Source organism: Aspergillus homomorphus, assembly GCF_003184865.1.
Source record: "Aspergillus homomorphus CBS 101889 unplaced genomic scaffold BO97scaffold_34, whole genome shotgun sequence".
In the NCBI taxonomy this organism is placed as follows: Eukaryota; Fungi; Ascomycota; class Eurotiomycetes; order Eurotiales; family Aspergillaceae; genus Aspergillus; species Aspergillus homomorphus.
The window spans coordinates 212,373-225,212 of NW_020291920.1; the positions used below are offsets into that span (position 1 = coordinate 212,373).

The 12,840-nt window shown below is 50.3% G+C and overlaps 3 protein-coding genes across 3 annotated transcripts; 1 reads left to right on the forward strand and 2 right to left on the reverse strand.

The window, feature by feature from the left end:
• Positions 1-45: 45 nt before the first annotated feature.
• Positions 46-3,079, reverse strand: BO97DRAFT_407406 (putative C6 transcription factor). The gene is made up of 2 exons (XM_025695630.1): positions 2,334-3,079; positions 46-2,266 (listed from the first exon to the last, which is right to left on the reverse strand). The coding sequence occupies exons 1-2, from the start codon at positions 2,961-2,963 to the stop codon at positions 419-421; spliced, it is 2,478 nt and encodes an 825-aa protein (XP_025549013.1). The 5' UTR covers positions 2,964-3,079; the 3' UTR covers positions 46-418.
• A 536-nt stretch (positions 3,080-3,615) lies between these two features.
• On the reverse strand, positions 3,616-5,669 carry BO97DRAFT_407408 (putative mannosylphosphorylation protein (Mnn4)). Its single transcript, XM_025695631.1, has 7 exons — positions 5,066-5,669; positions 4,971-4,980; positions 4,878-4,901; positions 4,675-4,819; positions 4,308-4,619; positions 4,129-4,256; positions 3,616-4,075 (listed from the first exon to the last, which is right to left on the reverse strand). Exons 1-7 carry the CDS (start codon positions 5,220-5,222, stop codon positions 3,958-3,960), a joined length of 894 nt encoding a protein of 297 aa, XP_025549014.1. The 5' UTR covers positions 5,223-5,669; the 3' UTR covers positions 3,616-3,957.
• Positions 5,670-8,758: 3,089 nt separating this feature from the next.
• Positions 8,759-11,142, forward strand: BO97DRAFT_350924 (C6 zinc finger domain protein; the record flags this gene model as incomplete). Its single annotated transcript, XM_025691960.1, has 3 exons — positions 8,759-9,810; positions 9,861-10,138; positions 10,199-11,142. The coding sequence occupies 3 exons, from the start codon at positions 8,759-8,761 to the stop codon at positions 11,140-11,142; spliced, it is 2,274 nt and encodes a 757-aa protein (XP_025549015.1).
• Between the last annotated feature and the right edge of the window lie 1,698 nt (positions 11,143-12,840).

Genomic DNA, 12,840 nt, shown 5'->3' on the forward strand with positions numbered 1-12,840 from the left:
CTCTAATTGCCTATTTGCTGGGTCGATAGAATCAGATGCCTTTGTCTCGCCGACTTTTTAGAGTTTCTGTGGGGATTATAATGTTCTGATTATGATACATGGCATAGGTTTGACAGACAAAGTTGCAGGCATATCCCACGCGATCTCATCAAGACAGCTTGATTGCTTTCAGCCGGCTTATCATACATACAGTCATTGCAGTCAAGTCATAATTCATCGCGATAGGGATTGGAGATGGGTATTTCTTGATCGTGAAGAGAGGGGAAGTTCATAAGAAAGTTCTGAAAGCGTCGCCAATTATACCGCAACACTGAGCCTGCTCGAGCGAAGGGCGAAAGACCTCTAGGGTCACGGCAGGAATAGAAAGGTTATACAACAAGGTAAGTGCATATTGTGTCCATGATACCGCAAAAGCACATCAGGCAAGCCAGTCGGAGATGTTTGCAAACGGATTCTCCGTGTTAGCTTCCTGCAAATCCATCTGAAAGTCATGCATGACTCGGTCCCACTCTTCCCAATTGAGCTGTGAATCCGGCTGGGTCTGGCTCGGCGTGGCCGTCGGTGCAACACATGAATTCATGGAGACGTCCCCGGTAGTCATAACTGGCTGCTCCATTGCTGCCGTTTGAGGGTTCAGCCAGTCAACGCCCGGAAACAGGTCAATGATTGCATCCATCGGCCCCTTCCGAAGATCGATTTCTAACCCGCTTGTCTGGGGCAATGTACCCTGTTGTGGCATCACAGATGATATCTCTAGATCTCGCTGTGCGAGGGGCTGGGGTAATATAGGAGGAAGCTGAAGAAGTGAAGGTCCAGTGCCACTGGTGAATGGCACATCCTGGAAAGAGCCTGCATTGAGGCCCATTTGTGCCCGCATCTCTTCCTGCTTTGCTCTATGAGCTGCCGCGCGCTTCATCAGCCTCGACAGTGGTCGCCAGAGCATTCCCTTCCGTTGCTTGCTGTTGCGTATCCAATCTCGGTAGAGATTACTCACAGCCTCCCAAGCACGGTTTGTCAGCGGGCTCAACGGGCGCACGCAAAGCTCCGACAAGACAAATGCGATGGCATGCCATTGCATGTTCGTGGCAAAAAGCCAGCTCCATTTGAATGTGTTCTTATCGGCACCTAGTAGACGCGCAAATTCAGCGACCTCAACAGATGTTGCGAACAAGCTCTCTCGATTTGCATTGGACAGAGCGGCGTCACGGTCAGACCGGGTCATAGGATGGTGAATGACAAGCCACAATTTGGTGAGAATGAGTCTAGCGACCGTAGCGCAAACCCATTGTATGGGCACATTCATGTCGCAATGCTTGATGTATCGTTCCTCGATGCGGGCATTGATGGCTTTGATCAGATTTCCACAGTTATCCGGAGACATTACTCGGGTGCCAGAAGTGAAATGACCATTCGGGCAGGCATAGCTCACCCGTCGAAGAGCTACAGTAATGTCGCAGCGGATGAGACAGAAGGTCATCTCAGTAAAACCGATTCTCTCTGGGGGAGGCTCTGGCATATCTGGTGTAATGTCATCGTCATTCACGTTCAACGGAAGCCGAGTATCATATATTCGTTCGTGGATCTGCGAATCCGTGCCATGGTCTTCAGATGAACGAATGTCTAGCAAACAAATATGCCACCACAGTCTCCGACGCATCTCTGTATCGAAAGGTTTCAATCCGAACTTCGTTCCGTCCCGATGAAGACCAAGCCCTTGCGCGAGGCGGAGGACGAGAGCTGTCATGGACCACACAAACTTGGTATCGTCCTCGCGACGAATTCCAATGAGGAAAATAACAGTAGCTTGCAATAGCATCAGGTTCTGTGTGTTCAAGAAATTGGCCTTCGCTAAAGCTTGCTCGACCGCAAAACGATAGCGTTTCACAGCAGCATCACGGTCCACTTCTAGCTGGACGATACATTGGTCATGAGACAAACTGATGACTGCTACCAAGCACATTGATAGGAAAAGTGCTTCCTGATTCTTGTCCAAGCTGCTCGGGTCATGGGCCGCGGTAGTAAAGAGCTGCTTGGCGGTGGGTTTATGAACGATGGGGACCATAGGGGCCACATTCTCGTGGTAAATATTCCAGAGCACTGAGACCTTCGGCGGCGGTGGAAGGAAATCGCGGAGTGAGTGCGAGAGCGAGTAAAAACCGAAAATGAATCCGTCATGATTAGCGGAATTGGTTGACGATGACCCCGGAGAGGGATAGTCTTCATCCTCGGATGATGATGGATCAAGGATATCCTGCAGCTCCTCAATCTTGATCGCACAGTCAATACAAAAATGCATGCCAATAGTAGCGGACGTAAGCAAAGAAGCGACTCACCTCATCACCAAGACTAGCCCAGAAACGGTTGCTCACATAGCGACTTCGGCCTTCATCAATGACCAGTCGACCAAATTCATGCTCTATGTTTCGCGATGCCATAGGCCTCAGGGGGTCCACATTAGCCGCATTTAGCATGAGCGGACACCCATCCCCATCTCCATCGCCTACGTGAGGCGCTGGCGGGCCTTGTGCGCTCACATTCTCGCTGCGTGGTTGACGCGGGGAAGGCGTATCCGATACCGACGCTGTTCGTTTTTCATTCAGATGCTCGATAACGCCCTCCAAGCGCCTGAGTCGAGACAGAAGCTCTGCGTCTTGAGGCCGCTTCGATTTGCGGGGCGCCCTTCCAGGTGGGGGGAAGATGCACTCGATACCCGCCTTGACGCAATTCGAGCACGGAGATCGCTTGTTGCAGCGCACTTTCCTCCGGCGACAGGTAACACAGCTGCGTAAGCTATGTAGCTCATGCGAGGAATGGGGATCGGTGTGATGGTCTTCGGTCGCAACCTGGCCCTGAACAATACTATCCGAGTCTCTTCGGGAGGGAAGCGCAGATAAGGCTGGCGAGGTCACAGTGGATAAAGCCGAACGTTGTTGTGCTGGGAGCGGTGGACTATGGAAGGACATGACGGTGCAGACGGGATTATCAATGTAACAGAGTCGCTAGCATGCCACATCGTCAATAATGACAGTGGCAGTCCGAAAAGAGTGGGCGCTGAGACAACAAAAAAGAAGTAGATGAGATGAAAGGAGGTGGTGAATTGGATCTGATTAAGATCGTTAGTTACTGACCAGGCTAATACTGCCAGCCTCAGTCATCGACTCATAGGTGGGGGGGTCGGAAAAGGTCTCGACCAAGCTTCATTGGTCAGGGTAGCAGCTTCTAACGTAATCAAGTCTCAAAGTCACGTGAAAGCAGGGGATGGCTCGTATTGATTGAGTCACTGGTTCTGACATGTGTTTCTGGAATTATTCTAAAAGAACATAACTTGCTCTTCCTGCGAAGCCTCCCTAGTACCTACCAACACAATGTGGAGGCTTGGCAAAGACTAGATATGTCAAACAGCCCCTGGCGTGGCTGACGTGGAGGTTTCACCGGTATACTGTTGCGTTAGTGACATATCTCAAACAGGCAATCTTTGCGATGACCCGCGCGGACTTAGACTTAGTGCCAGCCAGGAACTAGGCACAACTCAATGCAGTCTGGCTGCTTGCCTCGTGATATGTTCGCGAGCCTTTGAGCCAACATCCATATGCGCTGTTATCTCAGGAAACGTTGAGTTGTGTAATGAATATAGTATTCACAAGAACTGTTCGAGAGACTCGAATGCTCACTGGTCCGAGAAGTGATAGACCCTGGTCCCAAAAATATCTAACAGATGAATAGTCATGACAAGAAGAAAAGGCCGACGACAAGAAAGCCGAATAACGATGAAAGACCCAAACGCCGAATGTAGCCAACTTGCGAATAGGTGGTGATGCGCTCCGGAGGCCAACGCCATATATATGCAAACAAGTGACTACTATATAGAAAGATTTTGAACCCAATCAAATCATTAGTGTCATAGACAGGCGCCGATGTGCTCGCTAGGCCCTAGATGTTGGTGGAAATGGTCGCGTATCATCGAAACAGAGGCCCAAGAGGCGTGGTCCGAACAGGTACGTCGACTGGCTGGCGGCGCCAGAACTGACGCTTCCTTTGTTTATCCCATACTTCTGTAACATCATTGAAGTGGTGCCTAAACATCCATATTAGCATGTGTGACCATCTGGCCAAGGATTAACACCTTACCCTTGAAATGTGGTAGCCGTCATAGACTTCGAACCGTATTCCTTCTTGAGGAGTCGGACATACTCGAACGGAATCTTGACAGGAACACCCTCAAAGTAACTGTTCCGCAAAGGGAAGATTTCGGTCTCCTGTAAAACGATTAGCCTTTATACTGTGCCGGTGGTATGCGCGCCATTCACATCAAAGCGATGACCATCCTTGCACATCAAAGCGCCAGGGTCACCCTGTTCGCGTCGTTCGTCATCTTTGCGCACGGCTGTGATGTCGATAAATAATCCAGAGGAGGTGTCAACCCAACGCGCATCAATGACATTCAGCTTGTCGTCGGTAGACCGAATGACGTAATTAGGATTGATCTCGAGCAAGTAAGTCCTTCCGCCCTCGACCCCAGGAATCTCGAAATGATGTTCGGTCATATTGTAATAATCGGCCAGAAAGTGAATTGTCGGCTCCGAAATTTGAACGTCGAGGTCATTGTCCCAAGGAAAGATCTAATCAGCCGTCAGCAGGAGGCACAACGCATGTTCCAAGAGTAAGCGGCACAACCTTCTGATTCCACCACCACGCCAGAAGGGTTCCGTGCATGATCCATGTCTCCGCACCGAGGTCTGCCATTGTTGACAGATAGGTTCGGATGAGTTCCGACAGGTGTGGGATAGTTTCGTCGTCAGAGAGCTCCTGATCGGCAAAGCTGTACGCAACCAAGTCAACATATGCCTAGTACTATGGGTTGATTGCCAAACACCTACCGGCCATCATAATGATAATGAAAGCTAGCCAGGATACATGTCAGTTCAAAGGTTACAGTCTCCCACAAGATTTTAACCAAGATAGTGACCTACTCGGATTCCTCTGTTGTGGGTCAGCATGCGCTTCAATTGTTTACCCGGGTACCCCGCGTGTGGGCGCGATTGAAGATAACGGAATCAAAACTTACTGAAGTATTTTGGCCCTGGTTCTCCTCCTTTGCCAGAGTATTCTTTGGCCACAGTAGGCCTCACGCTCATGAAATCAACATCGACGGCGGACGACCCCACGGCAGCCAGTGATAACCCATAAAGAGCGATGAGCAACCAGGCTGTTGGAAACCACATTGCGATGACAATTATATATGTATGTACGAATATATGTATATCTCGTTCGCGCAGTCTCAATTCAACTGAGGCGACCGCATGCTCTGGTTCTATGTTGCACAAAATTCGGAGATAAGGCCGGGGGATTTGGGAGGCTGTGGTGATGATACGGAGTGGGCGGGATCACAGTGCCGATGTCACTTCCAGGGATGAGCGCGGCGATAAGAGGCGACCGGAAAATGGAAACCTTCAGGAGGATGACAAGGCTAGACTGGGGAATGCAGTTCGGATTGGTGATATCTCAGGAGGAGGTTAGGAATATGGTCGAAGAAAGACTATAGAAGGGAAAAAGAAAAGACGACGAAAGGGCAAGGATCGCAATAAGAATAATAATAATACAAGGTCGGGGACAGAGAATGAACACGATCCACAATAATGCCCGGGATCGGCAGGGAAACTGCGTACAAGAATAGGAAGACCGTAAGAGAACTTAAAGGACGAGGGGTCGCGTGCGCAGTTACCAACTTACTCGTACTTAGTACTGTACCGTCGTCCGCCGATAACAATGGTGGCAGGGCAAGAACCGGGCGGCGGCAATGGGCAACAGACGCAACAGGACGGACAGACAGCCTTGCAAGCCTTGGCGATGGTGGATGGAATTACCGTGCCGATCCGGCTCACTTTTACTTTCGCAGTTATCTTCTTCCCATTCCTTGCTCCGAGGGCATTCAACAGCAAGAGCAACATGAATCATAACAATAACAACTCAATTCCTCCATTGTCACACATTACTCCTCAGGCATAAGGCACATACAGTAGACGCAAGATAACTACAGACTCGGGGGTATCTGCACCTCTAGATGGTACCATATCATCGTGCTACGTACGACGCCTGTGCTGGAGGAACCATGGCGTCAGCAGGCTGTTCTACTCACCAATAGCATGGCAACCAGCAACACCCGCCTAGCCATTCCTTTGGCCCTTTTTCGATAGCGGCTGGGGGACTCGGTCTCGGTACCTCAATCCAGAAAATTGGGGCCGCGTCATAGTCTAAGCCCTGTTTTTCCGCTCACTCAATCTCTTCATCTTTCAACCACGACTTTATCCCCGTTTCCCTTCCCCCTTCCCGCCTGACAACTGTCCTTCTGCTGTTGAGAACAAACACGGGATGGGAGATAGGGGTCACTGCTCGGGATTTCAGCCTCGTTGGCAGCGTATTTGACAGAAGTCAGGGCTTGATTGATGGATCTCCACGCTGCTGGTGCAGGTATCGACAAGCAAAAATCTTTCCGGGCTCCAAGTGGGGGATTTCCCCACATGACGAGGGGGGAACCTTGTCGTCTGCTTTCCCAACTTCCGAAGTCCTTCAGCAACATTTTCGCCATGCTTGCGGTGGATTTGAGGCTCGGACTGATGGGCATGGTAGGGCTTTTTGCAGACGAGATCCCCGTTCGGACGTGCTTAGACCTCTTCAATGTTGTTCATGGACAATTCAGTCGTACTCTCGACATGTTAAAAGAGCATCAATTGAAGAGACTGCTAGGAAATTAGTTCAGGTGCTAGAGCCAGATGACTGCAGCTTTGTGTTCCTTCGATCCTGCCTAGCACCTTCCCCTCGCATGAGCACGCACTGCCTGACGCTCCTTCGCAAAGGCCAGGTATCATTCCCATTCCTGCGACATTAAATTATCCCCATTCGCGTAAGCTTTGTGTATGGAGTATCAGGTAGAAGTCATCCCTCCCTAGTCCGTACTTTGGCAGTTTGGGAAATTATCGCATGCCCGGGGATCTCTTGGCAAGCCCCCGAATGCTTGTATAGTACCCATGACAGCCATCAAATCTGCCAGGTATTGAGCGTACCGCTGACTCGTTATCAAAGCGTCGCCCTTGGCGTTGTTCGATACATGGTACATGAATACCGCCTCGCGCCGGACATGCATGGGTTCATACAGCACTGGCAGTCGTCATACACCGATACATTTTTGAGTTCAGTTGCAGTTCGGTCTCAATGACGCTCACCTCAACAGAGTACGAGTACGAAGTAGGATATCCTTTTCGAATAAGATATTCATCGATTGCGGGGATAGTTACATAACCTCATCGATATCCCAAATGCGATGCATAATGTTTGGATTGCGCTCGCACAAGTTTTCCAGTTATTTCTTTCTCTGGATTGTGCCGGCCTATGGGACAATTCAGAATAATTCATGCTGTGAACAATGCAGCTAGACATAGACTAGTTCCGTGGAAGGACTTCCGCTCTGCAGAGAAATGTAGAAAAAGGTATACATCGACTAGCCACTCCTGTAGATACTTGTGAACTGTGAAGATACAGTGGTTTGGCTGTTGAAGTCCCTTCTGAGTTTCTGATGACTCTTCTGAGACTTTCTGCCTGAGGGAGGCGCGGCGAACGACCAGAGTCGGCGGATTGATTGCCTGGACCTTTTCTGAGGGTCCGAATTTCGTAGCACGGGAAACAACAACCCCTGATTCGTCAAGTTTGACATTCTATCAATTTATAGTTGGATTATATTCTTAGCTCCCTCCAATGAGAGTTCCGCTTTCTGTCTCTACCTACTGTTTGATTCTTGGAGGGGTTTTCGATATTGCTTTCAAGTTTCAACAACCTGTTGTTCTTTTCTTCCCTACTTTTGGCCTTCTGCTACAATCTCGATGGCACAGCCCAATGCTTGCACCAAGCTTGAAACTCGGGTAACATGTCCATTTGCTTTCTCTATCCTCATTCAGAACAACAGTCTCATCAACCCTCGGTCTAGAGCTAAAAGTGTATAATGTACAGTACAGTCCACGCCCGCTCTCCGGGTGCTTCTGGATCTAGTCTAGTTGATCTCGTCTCTCCACTTCCGCTTTCCAGTCACCCAAACAGACAGCTCGACACTAGGGACTGCACTAACCAGGACCGAGGATTCGCCAAGTCCCCTCTGAGGAAAGACACCGGTTATCAGCCTTCATGGTTCGATCAAGAAAGGACAGGGGATTTCCTCCACCCCCTCCACTCCCCCTGTGGCTGGAACCTCACATGACTGAGGCTTGAATTCGAGTCCCACTGTCCCAGCTGCACTCTTCAGCTGCACTATCGACCCTGGAAAGACCTTAATCTCTCCAGTACGGGGTATATGGCGGTTTGTGCAGCAGTCCTTATCATCAGGCATCCAATTGGATCTTTTCCATGAACGTGCACTCCAGGTAGGCATTAACTGCCAGCGATTGTCTGATTGGCATCACTTTGTTGCAGAAGTCCAGCCTCGGCTTTGCAACTGACTCCCTCTAGGTGTCTTTTGATCCCATTCCCCTCGATCTGGCTTACGGCACCGGCATGGAGACGTTGACCCCGATCCTCCATACTCGTGTCTAACGTAACAAACCGATCTACCTGACATGAGGTTGAAGAGCATGAGGTCCACATTGACTGTTTGCTACGAGATTGACGAAGTATCGCTCTAGGGCTCGCGCCTTCCTGTACCCCTGCTTCTACGGTCGATCGCGTGCGATCTAGATACCTGCAGCGCGATAAGAGAAACGTGGGGGCCAAAAAGATGTCCACCACACCCAATATGCTCCCAGGCGATTCGCATCTCGTTCATCAGACAGCCGCAACCCCGCAACTAAACCGCTCCTGTGAATCGTGTCGCGGCCTGAAAGTTCGCTGCTTACCCGATCCCTCAACTCCCAACCAATGCCAACGATGCGCGAAAGCGAACAGAACCTGCGTGTTTGTGGCACCTCAGAGACGACGGCCGCGCAAGCGAACCGACTCTCGGGTGGCCCAGTTGGAGAAGGAGATGCGACAGATGCGATCGCTTCTCAAGGATAGGCTGCGTGCCGATGAAAGCAGTGCAGAAAGTGCAACCAGCGAAAGGGAGGAATCCCGGGAACCCGACCTGGCCGTCGAACCAAACGAGGCCATCTCCACAATCACAGATGCCCCTAGCAGCGGTGCAGATTCAAATCGACCCATGGACCTCTCACCCAGCTTTCCATCAACTTCCCCATATCCAAATACCTATGATGGTGGTCCTGTCAACACCCCCGTCGTCAATCCAACGCCAAACCCGTATCCGTACGATGCAATTCCAAGAGAGGATGTTATCGATCGGGGCTTGGTATCCCTCGAGTATGCGAATGAGTTGGTCGCCTTCTATGTTACCGAGCTTACGGCTTTCGCGCCGATAGTCGTCTTGCCCCCACATACAACTGCCACCCAACTTCGCAGTTCAAGGCCGGTCCTGTTTCTTTCCGTCATTGCCGCAGCTAGTGTCTCTCTCGATGCTCAGTTGGCAGCCCTCCTGAACCAGGAGATCATTCGAGTCTATGCAGAGCGGTTCTTCATCAACGGAGACAAATCATTGGAGTTGGTGCAGGCATTGATGATCATGATCGTCTTCTACCATCCGCCTGATTCGCCTTTGAAGCTGCAATTTTTTCAGTACACGCATATTGCTGCCACAATGGCATTGGAAATTGGTTTGGCCTCAAAACGCCGTGTAGACAAAAGCAACGATCGCAGAGCGAGCAAAAGAGCCACTTTTGATGAGCAGATGGCGGGACAAGCCAGGACGATACTGTACTGCTATCACCTGACATCAGTGTAAGGTATGCATCCGCACAAATGAAAGCAGGTATGCTAATCCCAGACAGTATCGCAATGAAAACGCGCCGACCGAATCTCCTTCTTTTCAATGATTGGTTGGCCGAGTGCGTCAAGCATTTGGAGCGATCGCCAAACGCTGTCGATCGGCACATGGCTACTTGGTTCGATCTCCAGCGGATAGTTGATGAGTCGATGACCTCCTTCGGCCTTGACGATACCAGCTCAACCGCGCCCCTGACCGAATCACGCCTCCAAGCTATTCTGCGGTGGTTTGACAATCGTATGCTCTCGTGGCGCAAGGAACTCCCGCTTGACATGCTCACTGGTAAGTCACCGTTGTTGGTAGACACTGGTTTCGAAACACCTGATAACTCATAGTGATCAGTGCCCATGACTTTCGAATACCATTACACCAATCTCGCGATATATGAGTTGGCCGTCGGTGAGGGATACCGTGACCCAGATGCAATCAAACAACAGTTTTATACTCTTCCCTCCCCTGAGGGCAAGGTGAAGTCGACCGGTACACAGCTTAGCGCGGTCCGCGTAGACATCACGATAAAATGGATGAATGCCGCCCATGAAATGCTGGATTTCTTCCTCAGCTGTGACACTGAGATGTTGCGCAAGATCCCGAATCTGATTTATACCCGGGTCGGGACGGCGATGATGTCGCTCTTGAAGATATACTTCTCGGTCAGCGCAGGTGCGCTCGGGAAGTTCATCACATCAGAAACTGTCAATGTCGACAAATATCTGGATGCAATGACTCAGAGACTCGCAGAGGCTAGCGGAGGTCAGAAGTACAAAATCCCGAGTCGATGGTATTACGTCGTTGCCGTCAAAGCGCGAAATTGGTATGACCGCTTGCAGCAGCAGCAGAGACAGAAAGCTGTCGGTCTGAGCTCAACAATCAATGCGGGACCATCGGCGTCCCAGTCACATGTATCGAGCCAGAAACAGCCATCGTTTGACCCGTCTCACCAAAATATGCCGCTTGGGATGGGCTACAATATTTTGCCTATTGCGCCTTTCCATCCTATCGCCGGAGGATATGGAGTACCGGCCCCTGTGGATCAAATCTGGTCGCCAGATCAAGGCGGTTTTCGGAATGTGTCCAATGCCAGCCAGTTTTCAGGCTACCAGACACCCAACCCCATGTTGTCTCCTCAATACGTGTATGATATGCAGCAACAGCAGCAGCAGCAGCGGACCCCATCAGTTAGCAGTCTGCAGGGTAATCCCTCACCTCCCAAAACAGGTATGGAGCTTGATGAGTGGTTGCCAGACGGGAGTGTATTTGCTTTACCAACTTTGCCTGGCTTCTGAGGGTCCGTGCCTACCTCAGATTCGAGCATAGATAGAAATTCAATAAAAGTTCCGTTTGTACAGGCGCAATCCAGACAGGGCCCTATCTAGTGGTTCCTAGCTTGTAACCTAAGAGCAGTCAGTATCAAGTCAGAGGGAAAGACCGGCCCTAAGAGAGATGAGAGCCTCCAGCGGTACAAGTTCGAAGAGACATAAGTTGTTTAGACGAAGCGAAATCAGCAACCCCGCTAGAAAGCAGTTCTCAGCTCGCGGTTGACTCTTTAAAGCACGAATGATAAAAGCTTGTCATCGGGCATCGGTTGACAAGGAACTTCCGACGATCCGAAAGCGGGACAATTACTATCCAGAAAGTCACCGAGGGTTCGGCAACGTTTTGCCTAGTTTTTCCCTTCTCCAATACCCAGAAATGAACAGGCAAACCCTGAACTAAAGCACGGAATCATCGGACAAATGATGACTAAGTGGAGTTTGACCTTCACCATTGAAACATGAACTCGCTCATTCGGCAACCTAACAATGTGGGAAGACACCAGGCAACAATTGGCATGCAGGACCTATGTTATAGCGTAACGTGCTAAAGATTTACCCCCAAATCAAGATAATCGTCGTAAGCCATCTGATTCTCCCCAGCAAGCCGATCGAGCACTTGACAGCTTGCTATTGGCGGTTCAAGTAGCTGCCAGCCAAGCGGCATAACCGAATTTATGTCCGCATGGATCAACTGCCTCAGATATCGAGATCAAGACATGGGCCATTCTACGGAGCAATCTTACCTAGAACGGAGTATCAATTTCCGCCCTGACCGCTACGATAGGCAGCCATCTCCGAATAATTTCTGCGTTCCACCTATCCTGTGGATGACAATACTCACTCAGACCTTGTCATTGTTTTGTTGTGTCTGCTTGATCAAGGCGATGCATAGCTCTCTTATCCGCGGGATGGATCGTCCAATAGATATGCTGGAATTGGATCTCGTTCTACCATGGAATTGGGGTCGTGCGTAGCGTCCTATGGAATACACCAACACCCTGGGGCATACTCTGCGCGCTTCCGCGTACCCTGATGGTACTAAATGAATTGATGCGCAAGGTGGCAAGCTGTTTGGTTGGTTTGCACTTGCATCTGCATCAATGACGAATTCAAGTTTCAGCGAGGTGCCTGGCCTGTTTGAGGGTCTTTGCAGCTGCCCGGCTCTGGTCCTTATATCGGCCACTTCTCCGGCTGCAGCTCAAGATGCCAAGAGTCGTTGAGTAATCTCATAGCCAAGCTTTGTGTCAGAATTCCGACGACCGTCACGCAACGAAAATCCCGAGCTGGTTTCTAGAATAGTTGGAGATTCTGGTCCCCTGCAGAAGGTCAGAGCAGGAAGTTCGATCGGACGATGCGAAGGCACGTTGTTGTACGTACAGTGGCTGGATCTGAGAGTATGTACAATTGGCACGCAGATTATGTAATGGATCGGTAACGGGGCCGCGTAAACTTACAGTAAGGGCGGGGATTATCAGTCAATGGATTTACATCCATGCTCAAGCCTCCCAATGCACATCCAAACCAACGTGGTCAATCATGATCCTATCGCTATAGTCTATCTGTTATTGCTCCAAGAGATGCGGTGCTTAGCATTCAGCGAGGTTTCCCTCTGGGTACTCCAACAAAGTGCGGACTCCATGACGTGACGTGATGCTCCTCCTTTCTACA

Coding starts and splice junctions, on each gene's coding strand:
- BO97DRAFT_407406 (XM_025695630.1), bottom strand. CDS start 2,963: ATGTCCTTCCATAGTCCACCGCTCCCAGCACAACAACGTTCGGCTTTA. Junction 2,267..2,333: donor GGGCTAGTCTTGGTGATGAG/GTGAGTCGCTTC, acceptor TGTGCGATCAAG/ATTGAGGAGCTGCAGGATAT.
- BO97DRAFT_407408 (XM_025695631.1), bottom strand. CDS start 5,222: ATGTGGTTTCCAACAGCCTGGTTGCTCATCGCTCTTTATGGGTTATCA. Junction 4,257..4,307: donor AGGATGGTCATCGCTTTGAT/GTGAATGGCGCG, acceptor ATCGTTTTACAG/GAGACCGAAATCTTCCCTTT. Junction 4,076..4,128: donor ACGGCTACCACATTTCAAGG/GTAAGGTGTTAA, acceptor ATGGATGTTTAG/GCACCACTTCAATGATGTTA.